Source organism: Chelmon rostratus, chromosome 6 (genome assembly GCF_017976325.1).
Source record: "Chelmon rostratus isolate fCheRos1 chromosome 6, fCheRos1.pri, whole genome shotgun sequence".
NCBI lineage: Eukaryota > Metazoa > Chordata > Actinopteri > Chaetodontiformes > Chaetodontidae > Chelmon > Chelmon rostratus.
Window position 1 is genome coordinate 12,361,367 of NC_055663.1, and position 23,451 is coordinate 12,384,817.

The window sequence follows — 23,451 nt, forward strand, 5'->3', positions numbered from 1 at the left end:
GGCGCTTTGTCTCATTGATCAAGCGCACTTTTACAAAGCACATTCCTCAACAGCAGATACAATAATGGCAATTATTCATACCTAAACCGCTAAGTCTGGTTCCCCTGAAATGCCAGAATGATTTAAATTAGAGGCTGCGCAATACTGGTTATCAATGAAAATTCCAGTCGTCCAATGTACCCTTGAAATCTGATATCACAGTGGAGTTACTTGTTGTTTGCATGTGGGGATTCATTTTTCTGTCCTCTCTCCTCTCTCACATATACTTGTCTTGCAGGTTGCTCAGTGCAGATTACTCAAGTCAACATGCAGAAAGTGCTATAATGTGAATACAGAAGAGTGCAATTGCTATAATGCCTTTCATTTATTGCCTATATCTCCAGTGAAGAATTCACAATTATACACTTTAAATTTACATATTTTTAGAGCACATGTAGTTTTCTTTTCATCATTGCTCAGCAAAATCAGCAACTTTCCCATCATCTCCTCTGTCTTCAGGTGGTGTTAAAGACTCAACTGTGTCCTTTAGAGGAAAATTCAAACTGATTTACATTAGTTTATTGATCTTAGAAATGGACAAAAGTAAAAAAAAAAACAAAAACAAAAACAACAAAATCTGTCTTCTCAGGTATCTTATCTCACAAATCTGAATAAGCTTTTCCAAAAATAACTCTTGTCAGCCAACACGGTTGCATTAAAAATCAATTTATAGGAAAAATAAAATAAACAACAAGCTCTTATATTAATGTGTTGAATTGCAATACCATGCTATGATATTCTTTAGCCTTTGTACTGTGTGATATGTATTGGTGCAAATGCATGTAGAATATTATTGGTGGGTGAAAACCTGTAAAATGTTCAGCGTAGGATAACATATACTGTATGACAATTTCCATTTAATTAGCAAGTTTAGTTCTGTAGAAAACATAGCAGCTAGAGTTACTACTTTACATTAACTTCTAAAAATGGGAAACTCTTCTCAGCATATTACTTCTGAATGAATCCGTCTCTCTTTTTTTTCCAATAGTTCTACAGTCAGAAGGCAATTTAAAAGACATATATTAAAATCTATATTGGCATATTTTAGATGTCTTTTTTCTGCTGGTTGACACTTGATATCAAAAGTGCCACTACACAACCCAGTACAAAATATGTCCAGAAACCAGCTGGCAGGCAAGCAGTGGTGTTGCCCTCAATGTTCCATCAGACCAGAGTAATGGAGACAAAGTTCAGGGGTAATAGTGGCTACTGGACTGCAGACTTTCTCAACAATATCGCTTGAAATTGAAAAAAGAAAGACACTAATACTTTTTGGCTCATCTTCGAATGCAACACTAAAAACAAATGAGGGCGCAATCTTGGACTTTGTTGAGACCAGTCTGTGTGCGAGTGGAGACGGTTGGCACAGAGTTTCATTCACAGCAGCATCAGGTCTCATGGCCCTGACAGTCTCATGCATTGGAGTCCTCATCTGTTACGCTGGGGTTTGGTGAGTTTGAAGACTCTTTGAAGAAGTCGTCATCTTTCAGCATGCTCTGGTAAAAGGTACACACAGAAAAAGAGGAGTCACAAATAAAAACCAGTGTCTGTCTGGAAAAATTCTGGCCCTGGGAAAAGCTTTACGGTTCCTACCGTTAGGTTTTGAATTCCCTCAGAGAAAGCTCCGATCTGCCTCACAGTTCCCTCAGAGTCCTCCATCTGTAAAACAAGAAGCAGCCTTTAAACTAAAGACACTTACACCTACAGCAGAATACAGAAACTACTGAGCAAACATCTTAAGAAAATAAAGTTCCAAGTCTTCCAAGCAATACTGGTGACAATATACACACATAATTAAAAAAAAAATAAGACCACATTAATTACTCCTCAAAGTGTTTGATAATAAATGTTTTTGATAAGAATAGATTTCAGATAAACTGTACGTGCAATTAGATACATAATTTATCATTTTTCTGTGGCATAAAATCATTGCACAACAGACCCTTTGAAGAATAAGCTCACCTGTTCCAGCCTGTCAAGGTCGTCCTCGTAGATTTGGAGCTCGAAGCCTTTCTGAAAGCTTCGCCCCTTTGGCATCTCCACATCCATCGGACACACGTACTCCTCGCTCTCCTCCTGCTTTTTCTTCCTCAGACTGCCAAAGTTACCAAATGACAGTTTCCTTGGCTGGTATGAACGAGGACAGAGAAGAAAAAGAAATATAGTACATCAGCACAGCAAATGCGCTGTTCAGAAGAATGTGCATCTTCAAAAATGTTCATCTTAGCATCATTATGTTAAATCCAGTGGATATTTTAACAGCTTTAATAAAACCATTCCATTAAGTAAATAAATAACTAAATTCTTGTATACTCTTTACCCCTGAAACCACCGTAAGAGAGGTACCAGCAATACTTATGTTATTTACGCAGTACTAATCAACAGTTTATCCTCAAGAACTCAATGCCGCACCTTGACCTTGGTGGTGGCAGTAAGCAGAGTGTAGTCTGGGTTTTCAAGACACTCCTGTTTGAGCTGCTGGGCTTCTGAGCCTATGAGCAGGTTGAAATGTGTGGCAAGGTGGCGGCGCAGCAGTGTCTTGTTGGGGGGGATGTTCAGCAGCAAAGCCATGGTCTCCACATTGAACCGTGGCTCCAGTACCTGAAGAAAGAGCAGACATTTTAGGAGTGGATACTTGCAGGAGAGACTCTCTGTTTGTCCAGGAAGACTGAACACTTGACTGTCTCACCATCAGGCCTCCATGCACACCGCTGCCTCTCAGGTTGGGAGCGTATTCAGCGAGGTCCACAGACCGCAGCCACTCCATCACCCGATGGTTGGTCCACTGGGAAATCTCTGCTGGAGAAATATTGTTCTACGGGTGCAAAGCAAAGAAAAAGGATGAAAAGGATATGTTAACATTCGGCTGTGCATTATAAAACGAGCATGTCAAACAGAACAGGCTGCTGACTGTTGTACCTCGTCAGATGGCCTACGACGTAAGCAGTTAGGCTCATAGCTGTTGAGTCGGAGAACTTGGATAGCTCTCTTGATACTGAGGTGATGTAGGACACTCCCCACTTTCAGAGAAAGCAGGTCATCCTGAGGGACAAAGTTAGACATCAGTGACTTGCTGTAAAATTCAAATAATAAAAGCAAACTTCTGTTGAAGATCTGAGAAAGTGCAAAGCATGCAAACATAATTTTTGCAGCAAAAATGACATTCCCTGGCAAAGAAGCCTCAGTAAAGTAATCACAGTTTGAGTGGAGGCAGAAGCTGTGGTGTGACCTCAGTACCGCCCCGAATATGGAGGGTGAGACCAGGACATCTCCAGTCCATCAGACTATCTATGCAAAAACTCTAATGCAAGATGGCACCGGAACAGTCAGACCTACTTATCCGCATGTGTGTCGGCAACACTCACCACTGTCATGTAGTGCAGCATGCGACCGTCCACCCTCCCCTCATCAAACTGGGTCTTATACTGAGGGAGGCCGATATCATCCAGCCATCCTGAGAGGAAAGGGAAAGAACTAAGTGTCATAAAAAGGACGTCAAGTTGTCTGCCAATGCAATTACCTCGGCAAAGGATGTTTTGTTTTTTCGGCCTGGTTTGTTGGTTTGTTTGTCTGTCAGCAGGATTACAGAAAAACCACAGGCCCTATCTTAATGAAACTTGTTGGAAGGGTGTAGTGTAGGTCAAGGAAGAACCTATTACATTTTGGAGTGGATCAAATGCACAAATTATTTTTCACTTTTGTTAATATTGCGAGACAGGGCATTTGACCTTGGTGGAATAAATACAATGCATCTTAAAATCCAGAAGATGGTAGTAAAGTGCAATAGTGACAAAGCACAGCAAATTGTAGAAATACAATGAGTCCATATCACAATCCACATTCACTGGTACCAGTAATCCTCTGGGGTGGCATAACATGTAGTTGTTCAACTTCACACAGAAAGCAGTCGCTATGGAGCACACGGACAGTGATTTCATGGGAGATCCGCGACGATTGTAACATCAACACATTTGGAATAGCACTTTTTATGTAACTACAGAAACATAAACACACGTCACGCAATCGACAACTGGTTCATGTCTTGGGCTGGCAGCTGGTACTCACTCGTCACCCAGTTGTAGTCTAGCTTTCCCTTATTGTCCTCCTCCTCGGAGCCGAGGGCCTGCAGAGCCAGCTGCAGCTTCTTTCTGTGCAGTGGGTGTTTTATTCCCAGCTCCTAAACATCCACAAGACAACATGTAAGGATTACATACAGCATCCCTGAGGTACTTCAAAATAAGTTCAGCAACAAGAATACTTTTTCTTGCCTGCCAGCTTTGCTAAATTTATTAAATTGTTCTGCTCACCCTCTCCAGGTCCTGTTGTGAGGCCTGTAGCAGCGTCTGCCCAGAGGAGATCCACACGCGGGCCATGTTCACATAAAGGCCGAGACCCTGCTCCTGCAGCCAGTCACACACCTGATCTTTTGACCAGCGTGCAAATGGAGCATCAACATCACTGAGAAAAAGAAATGAGGACAGAAAAGTCAAAACTTTCAAAAGGTAGTAAAGTGACATAAAGGACACAAGCAAATGTGTGCAAGTGGAAATTGTGACATTAGTACATGTATTTTTGATGTCTTTGTTATCCCAACAAAGACTGCTCTGTCAAAAATCATCACATGATTTCTGAATTTCATTGTGCACCAGAGTTTCAAAACAAGGAAACCACATTCTGAGTCTCATTATTCAGGCTGAATGCACAGACTTACTTGTTGACTCTCTGGAGGTCACGAGACCAACCCAGTCTGGGTCCTGCTGTGGCTCGCACTCCACCCCTCTTGAACTCACCCTCTGGTAAGTTGTCATCTAGGTTAAATGTGGTAGACTGACTCCTTTTTAGCCTTGAAAAATAAAAATGACATTCAAGCCCATGTATTAAAAAACATCCTCACAATCACACACACTTGATTAAATACTTTGCAAGTTTTTCATATTTCTAGAAGATTCTGAAAGTGTGCAAACATTTATGTCCATTATACGAAAAGGCATTCAAATCATTTCCATGGATTTGTATTTATAAAGTGTTACTCATTTGACTATTCTGTTGTATTCTATTCTACACCATTTTATACTCACTTCCCAAAGAGTTTCTTTATTCCTTTGGATTTTTTCTTGCTCTCTGGGGTCGTAGGGAGTGTGTGGGTGCTGTCGCTGTTTGCCGACCTCTGTGGCAGCCCGGCCAGATCCAGATGGTCAGTGCCCTGTCGCTCCGTTTCAGCTGTATAAGCAAAAGCCGACAGAAAACCATCAGCATCATGAGCAGCAGTGTGACAGACATGCAAAGATTGACGGAGACAGAGCCATGGCGCAGGGCCAGTGTAGAGACCCAGAAAACACTCCGACAGACACATGACGTCTCCTAGACCTAGACAGACTGGGAGGTCATGGCAGTGAGCGTTAAAAGCAGTACCCTCTCTAGTATGCATGCATGAGACATGGCTGAAGTGTGACTAAGGCTGGAATAAAATAGTTGTATTGTTTTAGATAAAAAGAAAGTTCATTAGTTGGTTTGTTTCATTTTTAGTGGGAGGCCTTCAAGATCCAAATGAATCATTTTAGCTGATGACCTGGATCTTGACACAGTTTTCTGTTTGGGGAAGGGATTGACAGAAACAAAAGAGTGGAAACAAATACATGCAGGCACACAGACTGGCTGTATGTTGGACATACATTTGTGCAACAGTGGGTGATGACAAAGGCACTGGAGCTACTGAGATGGGATATGATGAAAAGACGTCAGCTGAACGGATGAGTTTAGAAAAGGCATAGGTGTACAGTGATATAGCAGATATTCAGCAGGTTCTTTGTTTTCTTCAGAGATCGGCTGCAACCCTACAATGACCTGTGGTCTATACTGTACCTAGCATAGGTGCACTCGCACTCCGGCTGCGATCTTCATGTGTTACAAACCACACACAACACACGACAGGGCCCAGCAGGGAAAGAACAAGACAAAGGGCAGAAATTATGATTGAAATAACTACAGGTTTAGAGAGGTGGAACAAACACAGACACATGTGTACAGCACACACGAAAAAAAAAGAACATACACAGAACGAAGGGCATACAGCAGCACCAAAATGGACTTCCATAATTAAATGGGGACCACAATTTGTGTGGGCTGCAAATTATGGTCTTGGTCCACATAGTATATTCCATGGGTGTGGCTTGGGAAAATAAAAAGTGGTCCATGGTGGAAGAAAAACCTCCAGCAAAAAAAATCTTCCTCTCTAGTAAACAGCAAGCCAATTCCACAGCTAGCTCAATGCCAAAACAGCATCAACTGATTGAGCCACTTTGTAGACTTGGCCTTATCTAGCTGCTAAATCACGTGGTTTGCCCTCACCAAGATTAGGGGTACTAGCCGTCTTCTTGCCCCCACGGATCTTGAAAAAGCCCTTTCCAAAAGATGACCGAGCCTTTCTTGACCCAAAGCTGTCGTCCTCCGTGGTGGCCGGCAAGGTGGCAGAGGGACTCATGGGCGGCTTTTCGCTGATCTTACTGATCTCTTCACTTGTATTCTGAGAGAACAAAAAACACCACTCCTATATGGCTGTTATGTTCATACATACCGTCCTACAAATACTGGTCGATTATAATATTTGCCTTTAGAATTGAAATATTGTTACTTTTACTGTGAAGTTAAGGATGTAGACTGAACACAACATGTGCGATATTCTAAAGGCTATAAACACTATAAACTGATGTAGGCCTTTCCCCACATAATTAAAAATGTTTTCCCCCTTAAAATGTGTAACTCCTACCTTTTCGTTATTGCTCCTATCCAGCTGGTCCTGGCTGCCAGTCTTTGTGGTATCTGGGCTGCTGAAATGACATACCGTAACAATGCACACTTCACTCATGGTAGTGTAGTGGACTGTCTCAACAAGAGCTTGTCTCGCATGGTCAGGGGAAGCAGCAGTGATGGGCTACAGGATATGAATACTGCTACACACATTCTTCTGATTTGTAACTTAAAGAAGACTAAAAGAAGACAAGCGGTAAATTGGTTCAATCATTTTCAAGTAAAAACATCAAACATTCATTGGTTACAGCTTCTTAAAAGTAGGGATTTGCTGCTTTTCTTTGATGAGAGTAAATGGATTTCAGACTTTTGAATGGACAAAAGAAGCAAGATGTTATTTTGGTCTCTGGGAAATTCTCACTGTTTTTTTCCAAAATTATTTTGAAACATTTTATAGACAACAACACTCTATACACAGTAGTGAACGTAAATGGTACATGGCCAAAATATTGCAATCACAGCATTATCTTAATAATAAATATTGTAACATTCATATTAAGCATGTAAGGATGTATTTAAACAATGAACTTAAACCCCTGCTTGTTCTGTGATATCTTTTTTTTTCACTGAAACAGGAACAAACAGGTACAAACACTATTCATTTTTGTAATGGTGTGTAACAGGAAACTATGTGAGAGACACGTTGAATACATGAAACAACACCACATGTACATGTTACTTGTCCCAACTAAATCAACCTGCAACATTTTATGGACATTTTATTTGTTCATATTGATTCAAAGAGTTTTGGCACAAAAATGAGATCTAAAGTAAAAAAATATCCTTATCAGCTTATTAAATAAATAAATAAATAAATAAATCCTCATACAGCAAACTTCATGTTGAACTTAAATTGCAGCGAATCAATGCATGTGAAAGGGGAAGCGTTTTCATATTTTACCTTTCTAAATCTGTTGGTGCAGACGGTGACACTTGTTCTGGATCTGGAGGGCTGGGTGTGGGTGAAGGCTCTTCACTCAGTCCATTGAGGATCTCCAACTAAGCACAGATCCAAATGAAAAAAGAAGACAGAAAATACACTGTTTTAAAATCCAATATGCACGGCCTTAAAATGTGAACTTGCATATTCTCCTGGGGCTGCGAGTGGGTCTAATTTTGTACACAGGCTTAGAGAACTGACAGGAGATGTTATTCAATTAATTGGATGTTGTCGAGCCCTTGAACACTCGAACACTCATTTCACAAGTGTGAAATTTATGTGAGCCACTAGTGTTTTACTGAGCATTTTAGAGATGAATGAGATTTGAAGTAGCTTGGGGGGGGGGGTTCATGCTGTATATAATTCTCCAATGACGTACTCCCACTAACGATTGCTTTTTAGATGCAAGCATTTGTGACACTTCATATTATGCTATACAAACCTCATCTGGGCTCTTCCTTCTTAGTTGTTCAACATCAGTCACTTCACAATTTTCTGACTCCACAGGTGACGAGTTGATTGACAAGAATGCAACGGATCCATCACCATGACTCTCAACATGTTCATTGTCTTTGGTTTTCTCTGTAGTAGAAAATAAATAAGACCCAACTGAGAAAGGCCGTGCAGTTTGAAATGCAAAATGTAAGAAGCTCCAGCTGTTTTTGCCATTGATCAGTCCATCTTAAAGCTCGGAACATGAAGTGTATCTGACATCGTTTCCCTCTAGGCAGAACTTTGAAGACAGCCTAAATTAAAGTCAAATGAAACTTGTTGCAGAAAGCTACAGAGCAGCGTTGCATAAACAAACATGTCAGCAAACAGTAAGCTCAGGGAAATACAAACACACAAGGTAAAGAGAAGAGAACGGTTGCTGTTTGGCCGCCAAATCAAGTTTCAAATGTAAGAGCGTGCTTTAACACAAGAATAAGAGACGTTTTAGCATGAATGGCCATGAAGATTGTTTCAAACTGGAACCTTTCTACTTTTCTCTTATTTTGCTTTGTTGAAATAAATAGGACGGGCCTAAATCTGTCATTACTTCTTTGATCTACACGACAGCATTTTCATCATATCATAGCAATATCCCTTCCATTTCAACTCCAGTTGAAAAAAATTAACTAAAAAATTCTTAGCAGCAAACTCCACAATATCCTGAACAATGTTACCGTACATCACAAATTTTCTTCATATCGTGCAGTTCTAATGTTAAGTAGACACAATACGTAGTTAATGGTATAAACAACTGTTGCTAAAGATGACTAATTGTAGTATTATTTACATCAGAGATCAAATTATTCATCTACTCTTCCTAAAGAGTTATCTAACCTTTCTTCCCTTGTACTGACATCACCATGTCTTGAACCTTCTTATACCGCAGCAGCGACTGCTTCAGTTCTTCAATCTTACGATCCTGCCAAAGAGAAAACAATTAATACCAAAGTGAGGCAAATTTTGCAGGACTAGAGCCGAATCAGTTTGCCACAACTTGTCAAACGTACCTTCTCTTCATTAGCTGCCATCAATGATTCAACTGCCTTTTTCATTCTCTGCACTTCCACATCTAGTGAGGAGAGAAAACGTATTACAAAGAACCGTAGATTTCAGGTGGGGTTGGATAAAAAGCCTGAACACACAGGGTGCAACTGGAGGATTGAATACATTCACGCCATACAGACAGCAACATTACTGACTGTCATAGCGACTGTCCAGTAAAATCAAAGCTACAGTCTTTGAGTTCTTCAAATTTATACACCATATTCTTGTGTGAGCAGGTGTTTCACATATTTCACTTTGGTAGAACATTTTCAGTTTTCAGAACACAGACTCTGCTACAAGGATGTGTGAGTAGTCAACCCTTAACACAAGTGTTGACTTAACACTCCTGTACAATTCTAGATCTAGAGAGCCGCACCGTATGTGCAGAGTCATGTGAGGGCGTCCGAGCACTCAGCGAAAAATGAAATTGTTCTACATGTGTGAGAGGTCACTGATGGGGGAAGGCGCAGATACGAGGACAGCACTAACAACAAAGATACTGTCAGACAACAGTGAACATGACACCATTACAGGTTAGCAGGGCACACACTGGCTGTTGGTGTGAGCAGTGGAGGGTGTAGAGGAGTTGAAGAGAGATACTGAGGGGGTACAGGAGGTGATTATTGTTGGACGACATGAGGCAGGAGGATGAGTGAGCAGCCTGAATGGTTATGACAAACAACACAATTCATTCCTCATTCCTGTTGAAAACACAAAGCAGACATTCCTCGCTGCTGTTCCATGTCGGACACAGAAACAGATATACAGCTTTTGCACGACCTTGGTTTTGTTCAGTTTTACAGTCTTTAAAAGGCTGACAACAGACTGGTGATGTGGTGCGCTGTGGTTGGGTATTAGCACTCCAATGGGTTATAATGGACAAGCAGAGTTCAGATGGCTCATGCTCGTTCATGCAATCATGGGTTGAGATGGGTGCAGTAATAAAAGTGCAATAATAAACACAAGCATAAAAACCCCCCTTACGTTTTTCTTTCAGCCTCTTTCTAAGAGTTTCATCTGGATGAGAAACTAAAGAGGACAAAGAATTATGAAACAGAAACTGATTGGTTGCAGATTCTGACTTCTTGCAGAACTAAGCCTCTTGTTTTTTTTATATAAACAATAGATATTACCACTCAATCACATAACAAAACATGACTGAACCTGAGTTTAAACATCATGCATGCTGATCTTCAGTAAGGCTTGTGATTCGACAAGTTTTCCCACCTCTCTCTGTGGGATCCGCACTGCTTGAGGCGATGGCTTTGAAGCCTGTCTCATCCTGCAGTCTCCTCATCTCTCCGTCTTTGCCCTCAAGCTGCCTCCTCAGTATAGCTAGCTCCTCCTGCCCAACAGAGGACAACAGTGAGGATATTTCCTCCACAAAGACAGCCCCCCCCACCCCTTATCCACACTACAAACAAACCACAACACAAAGGTTCACAGATGCTGACGTGGCGTACAGGCACGCAGGCCACACCTGCTCTGAAGGGTAACATGTGAGTAGAGTGGTGAGCACTGATGTCTGGGAGGGCTGCGGTAACAACAAGAACTAGAGCGATTATACAAAAACAATACATGTTTTAGTGACCGGAACAGGAATCAAGCATGGAGACAAACAAATCAATTTGAAAAGAGGTTTTAATAAAGATGATCAGAAAAAAAGGAAATTAGTGGGACGAGTGTGTCGAGGGAGAAAGGAAAACACAGAAAAACTCTTGCCAACTCTTGACAAAAACCCAAAATTAAAGCATACCTGTGGTTTGAAAACCTAGTGCAGACTTAAGGAAGTGGTATTTCTGACTACACTTGACTTTCTGAATTTTCACAGTACAATAAATTAAGTTATATCATTGTTTGCAAAGTGACATAATTTTGCCTAAAACAGAAAAAAAAAAACTTGGAAAACTGCTGCAAACCAGATTTGATGATTTTTTTCCTTCAAAAATAAAAAACAGAAGAGGAGCCAAAGGGAGAGGTCAAAACCATAATCATACAGCAAGCAAAACAGTCATCCTGAGAAAAGCCAACCTTCATAGCCTGGAGTTTGTGCTCCTTCCTCTGTTTCTCATACTGCAACTGGCCCATTTTGATTTTCAGGCTAGAAAGCTTGGCCATTAGCGACTAGCAGTAGAGAGACAAACCAAGGAAGAGAGAGAAAATAGAGATGCAAGAAGCAAAAGATAAAAGAAGTCAAGAAGGTTGAATAACCAAGACTGAATCCAAGATATTTACATTATGAAGCACATCAAATAAAAGCCACTGCTGACCAACAGAGTCCAAAGTTTACGAGCACTTTTACTCTCTATGGGTACCAACTGCAAAGGTGCACTTCCTCCTTAAGATATAGATCATCCAGTACCCTTATGTCCACTGAAGATGGCATCCTCACGATAAAATAGAGTCACAACAATCATAAATAACTCAATTCAGAATTGAGTTAACTGGCTAAGTAATGAATTAGACCGAACAATTTCGGTTCCTCACAAAATGTTAAAAAAAATAATAAAAAGCGTTAAGCTAGAGGAGGCAGCTCTGGAAGATAACAAGAAATGAACAGCCAGGAAACAATAAGAGGTTAGTCATGAATCATTTTTCATATAAACACGGAGGGTTTGCAAACCCCACGATTACTCACCTTTGTGGATTTAAGTTTCTTTTCATACTGTAGTTTTTCACTCTCCAGCTCTGTCAGTCTGTACCGCAGTTCATTAATTTCAAGCATCAAATCCTGAAAGAATAGAGTGCACATCACAGAATGTTAGTAAGAGAGTAAGCAAATTCCTTAAATACTGGTGACAGTTTAATATTTTATTACTTTTTCAGTATGTATTTCATTATGGCAGCTCTCACATTTTACAATTTCAAAGTTCAACTAAAAAACTGTACACCTGTACCTGTGGTATTTGAACCTAAGGTTTATATTCCATTAACAATTCAAATCTGATTTCAGTCAGCATAACTGGTACAGTACAGTATAAACACAATCTATAAAGCAACTCTAGATACGACTGAAGGGACTGCATTCCTTGGAGAGTAGACGCTGCAAAGCAGCAGCAGTGATAACACGAGAGGAAGCTGCTTGTAGAAGAGAAGTGATTTATGTGCAGTGAGACAGAACATCGACAGCAGCTTTTTGTTCCAGTGGGGTGGAAGAGACGGCCATGTGGCTACAACAATAACATCATGTGCCTGAAAGCGTTCCAAGTACTCTGTATGGTTCATTTGGGAGAAGAAACCTCCCCATCTCTAGTAAACAAAGGACATCTTAATGTTTTTAAAGCCTTTGAGCACAGGATAGTAAATTCAAATTAGGTCAAAAACCAAGGTAATCCATGCCACACAGTAACGTTTTTCAATAATAATCACAACAACAAGGCAAATTTCCCATGGATAGTTCAGTAAATGTTGACATCTCCTTGAAGTGAATATTTATCTGACTTTTTTTTATTTTCACTCAACACACATCTGCCTTGAGACTGACAAGAAAATAACAAGTTCCGTTCCCACACAGGTGTCGGACAACACGGATGAGTGTTTGTTTGGTGTGTGGGAGCAAATAAAGTGTGTGTGTGTACTGAGGTGAGAGAAAAGGGACACAGGCAGAAACAGAGAATTCCTTTCCTGAGAAGTAGCTTACATACCTCACTGTCCCTGAATCTGTCAAAGTCAAGTCTGTCCTTATCCATAGTATTCAGTTTCAGCTTTAGGTTGGACACTTCAGACATCAGTTCTAACTTCTGGGTCTCCAGCGCAGTTCTGCAGAGAAGCTCCTACAATGATAGAAGGAGATAGTTACAAAAAACACAAAAAACAGTAGTGGTTGCTATGTGGTCTGTACTGGCAGTGCAAACAACATTGCAGCACACCGGTAAATATGCTCTTATTAAACACAGCAGATGCTTGCTGACAGAAGGACATGGAGTAAGACCTTCCAGTTAAAAGTTAGTGTCCCTTCCACACATGTGGTAACCTCACGCACCAGATGGTTTGTTACATAGAACCATCTGGGAAGTCATTGGAAACTGCTTGGAAGAGGGCAGACACTTTAAAAAATAAGAATACTTAGCAGGCGATAGGGTGAACCATCTGCCTATCACCCTCTATCACAGGCTAACTTCAACCAATTAGATCAACAAACCATATGATGTTGTAGCAGGACTCTGGCTGAAGCCAGTTAGGAGAAGAGTAAAAACATCTTTTCCATCGAGAAAAGTTTTCAGTGCCGCTCTTTGCTTTTCTTTCAGTGAAGAAATACTCTCCAACTCTGATATAACTGTTGTTGTAGTGGCATCTATGTCAACCTCTACAGGAGCCGCCATTGTTGTTTTTTTATAGGATGCTGATTGGTCCGGAACCACAAACACATAACTTGAAGCCTGGCAAAATGGATTCTTGGCTTGCGTGATCTCATGTGATCTTGCAAATCGAGCTGCGAACCTTGTATAGCTTTCTCTACTGGCTCGATCTTGATCAACAGTTTGTCCTGAGCTATATTTCATATGACACAGACAGACACAGCCATACCTGTTGCAGCATGTCCTCAGTGGCGTTGAGTTTCTCCCGGTGCTCGTCCAAACACAAATCCAGGTCTCGAATCTTCTCTCCCTGAGCCTCCACTTGGTCTGTCAGCACACTCACCTGCATAGAACCAATTAGACACTCTTTTCTTATTTCTATCTAACATAAATACTGTATATATTAGAGATTTGACACTTTGTGGAACTGGTAAGATCATCTAAGCTTTGCAGAATGGATACCTGAAGAACCAGAGACTCCTTATCACTCTCTAGGCGGGAAAGCCTTTCCTGGTAGTGGTCACCCCCACCCAGCGAGATGTGCCCATTGGACTGCAGGGAAAATATGGATCAGATAGTGCAGACACAAGAAAGTAGTACTTGAAAGTTAATGAATTCAGCTGCTCACATCAAAAGTGTGACTGGCTGCGCTGACTAACTCCTCACTAACAAAACCTTACATGGCTGAGAAGAAGGCCCACATTCAGACTGCTGCACACAGGGTGAGTTACAGCATTACACAAAAGCTCTGGCATTTATCTGGCCTACAGCCCATCACTCTCCCAAACACCACTGTGGTTCCCAAGAAGTCAGCATGTTTCTTGCAGCACACTGGCTGTGACATTGGCAACACCAGCGTTTCATCTTGAATTCCCAGAGAACTCAGCAGAGGAGGACAGTTATGTTTTAGCTTAGCAAACAAATGACAGCTGACAGCCAACACTGGAGAGATTGTGGCAAAAGAGTAAAGAGTAAATGTCCCTAATCACCTGCTATAAGGAAGCAGAGGAGGGGAAGAGACAGAGAGAGAAAGAGAGAGAGAAAGAGAGAGAGAAAGAGAGAGAGAGATGCTGATTAGACATTCTCCCCATAGAGATTTAATGTAGCACACAGAATCAGGACAATCAGAAGCAAACCAGATGTGCAGAAGCCTGTTTGCAGCACATTTTGTCCACCCACCACAGAGATAAGGTCTTTCATGGTTACACATTTTAAACTGAATCAGACACTGGAAGTATTCTTTCCTTCTCCAATACATTGAAGGTGAAATGGATAGAAAATCTCAAAGTTACCTAAAGCCTTTAAAAGAACCTGAAACTTGTCAGCAGATATGGCATCACCTTCATGCTGTAGTCCTATATTTTACATCTTGTATGCCTTGATAAACCAGCTATGTGACGTGACCAGCGAAACTGATCTGACATGAGGCTACACAATTCAGGTGAATACAGAAATTAGGTCAGTGTGGCTGTATTTAATGATCTTCAGTTCCAGTTATCACACTTAAAATTTAGGATTGAACACATCATTGCTTTCAGCAGATGATGAAAGCTCCAAAAACCTACCAGCTGCATTATCTAATCTGTTCAGTGTCTGTAATACAGAGATCTTTGAGTGTCATGCAGCATGTATGCATCTTTCCTGCATGTTAGGATCTTACCAGGTGACCATGGAGCCACTCGACCAGGCTGTCAGCTGTGGACTCAGGGATCTGGCAGCGTAGGCTCTCCCTTTCCTCTGTGTCCATCAACTCAAGGACGCTCCTCAGGTCTTCCAAAAGGTGAAGTGCCCTCAGGCTGCCCATGAATGGAGAGGTGGGCGACTGGCAGTCAAACAGCCCGTTGGAGTAGTCCAGAGCCTTGGAGCCTGAGATATATAAGCACAGCAGGAGAGAAGAACTGATTAAAAAGGAGCTAGAAATAAAAGACAAAACAGAGGTGTTTATTTAGACAGGTTTCACTAAACAAAAACTACTGCTCTTACTAGTACAGGGGAGAGGACAAGAGAACGTTCCCACAGTGATTTAAGCACACATAACAACAATTCATTGTGCCACATAAGGGACAAGACTTGATCTCCTTATATGATAGCTTAGGCTGAACTAACGTGAGTAATTCCAATTCCAAATAATTCCATTATTTGGAACTGGCCATGAACGGTGCTGGTTTGACATCTGATTCTCTGGAGCCATAGCCAGTGTTTCAAAAGCCCTTTGCAACATTACAATGTGAGAAAAATAATTCAAATGTTCCCTTGATGCACAATGCAAGTTGGTGTTTAAATAAATCTAAATACACTGCAACACTGGTGAACATGGCTACAAGCCACACAGCCTAAATGAGCGCAAAAAAATACTAAACCTTCTCTGACAAACATGGCGCTCCAGGCATCACATGACATCAATCTAAAATGTCAGCTCTGCAAAAAACCACAAGAAACTAGATTAACTCTTACCAATGTTGACTTAACCTGGAAGTTATGTATCAGACTTTTTTTTGCTTTATGCTTGGACACAGCATTTAAAAAAGGAACCACAACTCAAACACTTGCATGCTACAATTCATGTTAAAATATGATGCTAAATATTGTAGAAGACCCTTACCTGCTATAATGCCATCCATCTGCTCCAGAGCAGCTGCCAACATGTCGCTCGCATCAGACATCATCTTCAGTCACTGATAAATCTGGAAGGAGTAATTAAACAGTGTTTTAAAAAAAAGAAGAAAACGAAAAAGCTCCACCCTTTAAAATTTGCTCCATACCTATTTTAGTCATGTTGAAAACTTGTGTATATTTTGACTCCTATCAAAAACAGCCATCAGTATACAGATGTTGCACTGATATAAGACACAGAAATGTGCAATACAGCTCCATAAAAAATATCCTTTTGCACTTGCATTGTGTACCAAGCAGTGACACATAAAAAGTTAATTATTGATTAGTTGTTTGGTCTATAAAATGTCAGAAAATGGTGAAAAATGTTGATCAAAGTCCAAGATGATGAAAAGACAACAACGAATCTGACATGAAACAGGAAGGAACCTACAATGAAACCATCCATGATTACTATGACTAATAACCCAGCAGCATGATGGACCCAGAATCATAGTTTAGCCTATATAATAACAAGTCATTGTGGCAGCTGCTCTGTGTGCTTGAGATGTGAATGTCAATGGTGCAGAACAAATCCAGCAAACCAGTTACAGAGGTGTTCAGCTTTCTAGGCTAAAAAGTGTAGTGAAGTTGCTGTTAAGCATGTGATTACAAAAGGTTCCCACCCAGGAATTAGGTTGTAACCGCAGAACATCCTCAGCAACCTTGCTTGCCTAAAAAAAGGGTAGTGCCTGGTAAAATAGCATGTTTGTGAGAGGGGTTTGACTGCACAGGAGTGCAGCCATATGCAAGAAAAAACTTTTGACCCCTGATAACCAGGGGTCAATGGTAGCTAAAAAATAGGAGACTGAAACATAAACAACTAAAAGAAAATGGTATGTGCTTGAAGGAGTTCTACCCTCTTGAGCTCTATACATGCAGAGATCTTATGTTAGTTTTGTCAGATTAAGACTGATGTAAAATGCATTTCAGAATATCAATCAGACCATTTCCCTAAAATACTGGCACAATGAATGTCCTGCCAATAGGACACTGGACAGTCTGTTTGGAGCCGAGTGAAGATACATTTTAGTGTCCCAGTCTTGGACATCTGCCCAAGCAGCAACAACAGACCCTTTATCTTTGTTTGGCCATTTAATCAAAAGGCTCTGCTGTACACTGATGCATGCTGAAACATGCATGTACATGCACTCATCTGCATGCACACACACACACCTCTTCCTTTAATCGACTGCCTCACATCCTGGGAGTGCCCAACACTGGGACATAGCACTGTTTTCAAACTTTATGGAAACCACCCACAGACTGTTATTTAAGCATTCCTGTGGTCACATTTTCCATTATGTGTAAAATAAGCGTGCCCTAAAACACAAGAATCGTCACAACACACAGCAGGCCAAGATGAGCTGAGAGGAACCAGCATGCCATCAGTCAGCTTTATAGTAAACTGCTGAGCGGTTTCAAACAGTAAAATTCTGAATGTGGGCATAAAAATTCTCCTCTCTGGCTGCCTAGAGAAACTGCTGGTCCAACTTCTCGTACAAATGGGACAAGCAGAAATAAATCATGACATTTAAAAACACCCAGAGCAGAAAACAGAATCAATTATTTTGAAAGGAAATATTACAATGTTCTGCTAGAAGCTTAAAATGCTTATCTATTTAGGCTAGGCACAGAAGTACTCACATTAAATGAAGGATGAAAGAACTTAAAAACATCATGCCCACTGAAAGATTAGCAATGGTGTAAGACCTAGTATTAGCAGTAACACATTAATGATGTCTTATCAGACAGACACACAATGTTAGATAGAAATACAGCACAGAGAACAAGAGTGCCCCATAGTGCCCTATATTTTTGAACACACTGATGCGTGCACATGCCTTCAAGAATATTCTGCTGAAAGAAACAGAATTTGAATTGGAATAGATGTTAATAAACACAGCAGATTTAGGGAGGGGACCTGCTTGACTGAGACATCTCACAAAATGAATCCATACTGTGATGGATCCATAAGAAGAATGAATGAGGAGGAGCAGGACCAACTGACAACACTCCGATAGCAAATACCCAGCAGAAACCCATTCTTTAACAACAGATAACTCAGACAGAGTTTGGCTCATGATGACTCAAACTGGAATGAATGCCTGCAGGGCATCCCCCTCAAAACCCTGAGTCAGCTTTACTCTCAAAGCAGAAAGGCAAGTATGGGTTAAGGTTAACACATGGCTTTCAGCAAATATACTTGAAAACACACTCAGCCAAGACCAGACATGCTGCTCAATAACCTGCTGTCCACGTGTCAATCAATGCCAGACAAGTGTAAAGACCCTGTCTGAGCACTTCCATGGCATCATCCTGGATTCAGAGGACAGAACTTGAGTCTAGAAAGATCTCAGCACAAGGAATGCCTGGGATACCTCCATGGTATGTGCATATGTAAACACAAGAGGGTTGTCTATAAGGCTTACTAAACACAGGCTATGGTTCAGAATGCTTTATGGCTGCAAATTGATTATTTTCTTGATTAATCCGTTAATTGTTTGTCTATTAAATGTCAGAAAATAGAGAAAATTAGGGATGCATGATAATACTGGCAAGTCTTCGTGTAATAAATAAATAATATGTATAAATAATAATTATGATGAATTTTTGAGGAACAAAGAGAAACAAAACCAGTAAAAAACCTGCCAGCAATAGTTTTGTTATTTTGCCCAGTGAATATGTATGTTTTGAAAAGCACTGTTATTATTTTTCTGCAACTGCCAGTGAGCAATCCTGATAAGAGTATGCATAATATCTTGATTCAACAATTGGAGGGACTTGATCTCTGCCAAAATAAGTTATCAGTAAAAATGCAGTATTGTGCATCCTTGGTGAAAATGTCCATTATTATTTCTAAGAGCCCAAGGGGAAATCTTCATATTGGTTGCTCTGTCCAACAAATTGTACAACAATATTCAGTTAATTCTTACATATGACATAGGACATTTGTATTTGAAAAATGCTAAAACAACTATTAAAATAGATGCAGATTCATTTTCTGTCCACTAATCATTTTAGCACAGTGTATTTTTATTAATTGTTGAATTTAAAGAACATCCTTGACAATATATCTGTACCTGCATTGTATACATTCCAAATGTGCAAGCTCGCTATCAAAGGAGACATCTCAAAAATCCCAACAAGCAAGCATCACTCTCAAAAACAAAGTCTCACTGTCTGCCCATCTATAAGCACCACTTACACCAACCTTAGACACACAGAGGGGGGTATTGTTCATGGTACTGGGGTATTTTGACTGAGAGGCATGAGGAGACAAAGACGGAAAAAAATGCAATGCAACGCTGCAGTACACATGGCATTTGCAAAAACACCTGCCTGCATACTCTTTTCAGACATAAAGAGCCTCAAAACAAAACAAAAAGAAAAAAATAAAACCACATTCAAAAAGCAATCTTGCCCTTTGGTGAAAACCACCATATAATTCATGGAGACATGCAGAGAATAATGACTACAAGGGGGAGAGTGGATCACTATAATGGCTTTTTTCAAATCCTTCAGCTCTGGTTCTTTCAGGCAGGGAGAACCATCATAACCCATCCACAATGGACACTCTACAGGGAGCTGAAGTGTTCCTGGGATAAAAAAAGAGATCTTGTCATTCCCCAGTCCCAAATGACCACTTAACTATGCTCTTACACACACAGGATATAGAAAACAAAATAGAAGCCTCTGGGCCACTTGTTTCTGAGGGGAAAAGTGTTTACAGCAGCCACGCAACTAGCTTTAACAGCTTGTGCTAAATTGCACTGGTGGTAAAAAAAAGGCCCTGGGCGAGAGGAATTCACAGGCCAGGCATTAATCATACACTAGTTTTCCATACCATTCCATACATTACATTTTTTTTTATCCAGGTACAGTTTTTTTGTTTTATAATCTGTGTCTACTTCTATGGACATGAGGGGATAGAGCCAAGTCTCATTGCATAATAACACTATGTTTTGAGTGTGCAGTCATTGACTGAAAAGGTTAATTCTGGCTTCCGCACCTAATCCTGATTTACCTGAAACCAAAAACACCGCAAACCTTAGAAAATGGGTAACAGGGATAAGCTTTTTCTCGGGCATCATCTAGGTACATCTGGGCACTGAGAATATGTTCTGTGTGCCACACACTACATGCTTAATATAGTTATATTATGTACAAAATGTCTGCTGTGATTTGATCGCATGTCAGGGCTGATGTCTCCAAGTTCAAGAATGCATGAAATGAAGCAGTCCCACTCATCCCCCGCGTGCACACACAGTCAGGGAATCCACCAGCCGCCGGCAGGGCGCTGCTCTGGAATAACCTGCTGCTATTTCCAACCCGCGTCAGCAGACAGAATACATCATCACTAATTTTACACCAAACAAGGAGGCCTATATGAAAATGAGACGTGGATGCAAATCTAAAGGAGGCTCTTTTTTTTTTTCCTTTGGACAAGCTGGACCTAAAAAGAATAAGACCACAAGGCATCCGTGCAATGGCTGATGCAGTGTAAACACATTGAACAAAACATTAAAATTGAGGTTTTCTAATACAGAGATTCTGTGTGATAAAATCATCCAAGACTTTTTCCTGCCAGTATGTATGCAAAAGATCATTGAAGCACACATTCTTCTCATATTACTGGCAACTGCACTGCTTGCACCTGAACTTCACTTCAAAGTTATTCATCGTTGACACTTATGCAAAAAGCAATACAACACTGGATAGTAAACACGTGGTGCAGAGGGTTGGGTTACGTAAATCAAAAGAGCTGAGAGAGCACAAAAGAGCACAGTTGTTGTTTTGCTGTGTACAGGACTATCCAGAATCACTCCATATGAGTAAAACGTTTTTAGTACTCCTTATAAATAACTTCCTGGCATTTTGCTTTGTGTATTAACAATATCTGAACAATGTGAAACATTTTGAAGGCCAACCCTTGAGTTAAATCACAAAGAGACACCTCAAACACCACACATCAGTTTGAAACAACTTCATCAAGTTTTCCACGCTGCAGAGGTAGGAGGGGGACCAGAAACTCAGAAACTATTGTACTGATGGGTGTACAGTGAGCACTGGAGGACAGTCATCACCTTGGGAACATCTGGTTTTTAGACAGTTGTTTTTGGAGAGCATTTGAAGAGAGACCAAACAGTTTGAAAGAGGTCGACTGGAGGGCAATACAGCAGCTGATCACATTTCATAGCTTTGGGGAGGAAAAAGAAAAAGACAAAACCTCAGACAGCAAACTCCAGACAGACAGACAACCTCGCTTCGTAGACAGTCTGGGTCAATTCACCTTGGATATCACCGTCAAAGTAAATCTCAGCAGTCAGCACCACCTGAAGGCAACATCAAACCCGATGAAGTGTAGAAAAACGCAAAAAAAATGTGGCCCTGGGCGCTGGGAGTTACTCACCACAAAGTCTGGCAGTGTCTGCAGTTGTGGCAAAGTCATAAACCGACGTTAGACCGACTTTCTCACGTCAAGAAACCTTACACCCCCAGTCACACAGCATTTTACCATAGAACCCCATCTTCGCGAGGGTTGATACTTGGGTGTAGCTAACTTTGGTGTTACTTCCAGATGAAACTGTTCATCAGCGTAACGCTAGGCTGAGGCGTAGTAACAGTGTGTAAATGCTGCGGAACCATGAGAACATTTGCACTCGGCGTTTTCTTACCTTGCTAATGCGCAACAAGTGAAATAAAAGTGGGATTTGTCCAACTTCTGAAAAAGGGGCCGTTAACGTTGTTACGTTGACAAAAAGTGCATATTCTTTGCGCGTGCCACAACAACCGTTTGTTTCGACTAAACGTTAGAAACTCCTAAACTTAAGTTAGTGGAAAAAATAAATCACATCCTAACAATCAACGGATTCACTTACCGAAATTAAGTTCGAAGAGATTTCGGGATTTCTGTTATTTCCCCCCCTCTGCTATTTACAAATAGTCCACAATGCTCGTTTTCTGAACTTCTCCGAGCCCACCAGTGCTACCCCCGACCGTCCGTCCACGACGCTACGCCATGATGTCGAAGTGCCAAGATTGCTGGAAAACTCGGGACGTCATGGCTGGAAAATCCCGCCCTACGGCTGCCGGGATTGGTTTGGAAGCAGGAACACTTTATATGATGGGAGTCCTGGCGCATTCACTGTAGCATAGGAAATATGGGAGATGCGTGTTTCTTGCTGATTAAAGCCATTCACTGTTAAGGTTTGCAATGGACGGGATTGTTATTATATTTAAATATATATATTTAAAAACTTTATGGTTTATTTAAAAAAACGTACCAGTCTTGTATGCAGCATGTTGCCCATTCTTATTGTTATCGTTATTAATAATAATCAATTTATATGTGTGAATGCTGACCAGGAGCAACGGTAACATTTGGCGGTTGTAAATATGGTGTGGTTGAACGGGGTTGAAAGGCTTCTACCTTATTGCTGAAACGTGAAAGCAGCATAATGGCGCCTGTGTGTCAGTTTTGAAAAGCACGGGAGACATCAAGTGGCCCCTGAGTGTAAGTGGAGGAAAAAGTATCCTTCCAAAGTAAAAATATTACAAAGCAAAAAAAGTCAAATACAACGAAAAGTTTTATGTAAATAAAAGTACACAGGTATTAACAGCAAGATGTCCTTAACCATTTAAAAGTATTTAAAGGTACTCAATTAGCACAATGGTCCTTTTCAGATTATGTTACAGATTATTGTTTTTTTACTTTTATTGTTACTGATGCATGAATACCCAAGCATCTTTTTAATGTTGTAGCCGATCAAGTGCGGCTAGTTTTAACAACTTTGTATGCTATTTGGTAGTTTATAACATGCAAAGTAATAAGTTGCTATAGCTGTCAGACAAATGAAGTAAAGTAAAAGTACTAAGTGGCATAAAATGGAAATATCTCAAGATTAATGTACAAATAACTCAAAATTATAGTTACACACAGCACTTGAAAAATGTACGTAGTTACTTCCCACCACTAGTATGTCTTATACACCTACTGTTTAGGCCCAGAACTGGACAGCTGACATGCATTTAATACCAATGGTATGCAGGGCAGATGTTACAGGCAATTAAGGGACAACATCATTGTAAATTCCATTGTAGCATTTTACTTTACGATTTATTTTGAGTCTGTTGTTTTGTGCAAGTTAATCTGGCCACAAGTGCAGAATGGATATC

General features: G+C 40.6%; 1 protein-coding gene across 5 annotated transcripts; it reads right to left on the bottom strand.

Moving 5' to 3' along the window:
* Window positions 1–363: 363 nt before the first annotated feature.
* On the bottom strand, window positions 364–22,292 carry ppfibp1b (PPFIA binding protein 1b). 5 transcript variants are annotated; one of them, XM_041938858.1, is made up of 27 exons: window positions 22,155–22,292; window positions 16,223–16,304; window positions 15,281–15,486; window positions 14,083–14,172; window positions 13,850–13,963; window positions 12,967–13,095; window positions 11,961–12,053; window positions 10,550–10,667; window positions 10,307–10,351; window positions 9,286–9,347; window positions 9,113–9,197; window positions 8,229–8,368; window positions 7,748–7,845; window positions 6,806–6,863; window positions 6,388–6,562; window positions 5,902–5,934; window positions 5,118–5,259; window positions 4,751–4,882; window positions 4,347–4,497; window positions 4,105–4,216; window positions 3,405–3,493; window positions 2,959–3,081; window positions 2,729–2,854; window positions 2,452–2,640; window positions 2,002–2,166; window positions 1,633–1,698; window positions 364–1,535 (listed from the first exon to the last, which is right to left on the bottom strand). In XM_041938858.1, the coding sequence occupies exons 2-27, from the start codon at window positions 16,284–16,286 to the stop codon at window positions 1,452–1,454; spliced, it is 2,889 nt and encodes a 962-aa protein (XP_041794792.1). In that variant the 5' UTR covers window positions 16,287–16,304; window positions 22,155–22,292; the 3' UTR covers window positions 364–1,451. The 5 variants fall into 5 exon arrangements, with proteins under 5 accessions (XP_041794792.1, XP_041794791.1, XP_041794794.1 ...); XM_041938857.1 differs by having other exon boundaries at window positions 6,806–6,866; XM_041938860.1 differs by lacking the exon at window positions 10,307–10,351 and having other exon boundaries at window positions 6,806–6,866.
* Window positions 22,293–23,451: the final 1,159 nt, after the last annotated feature.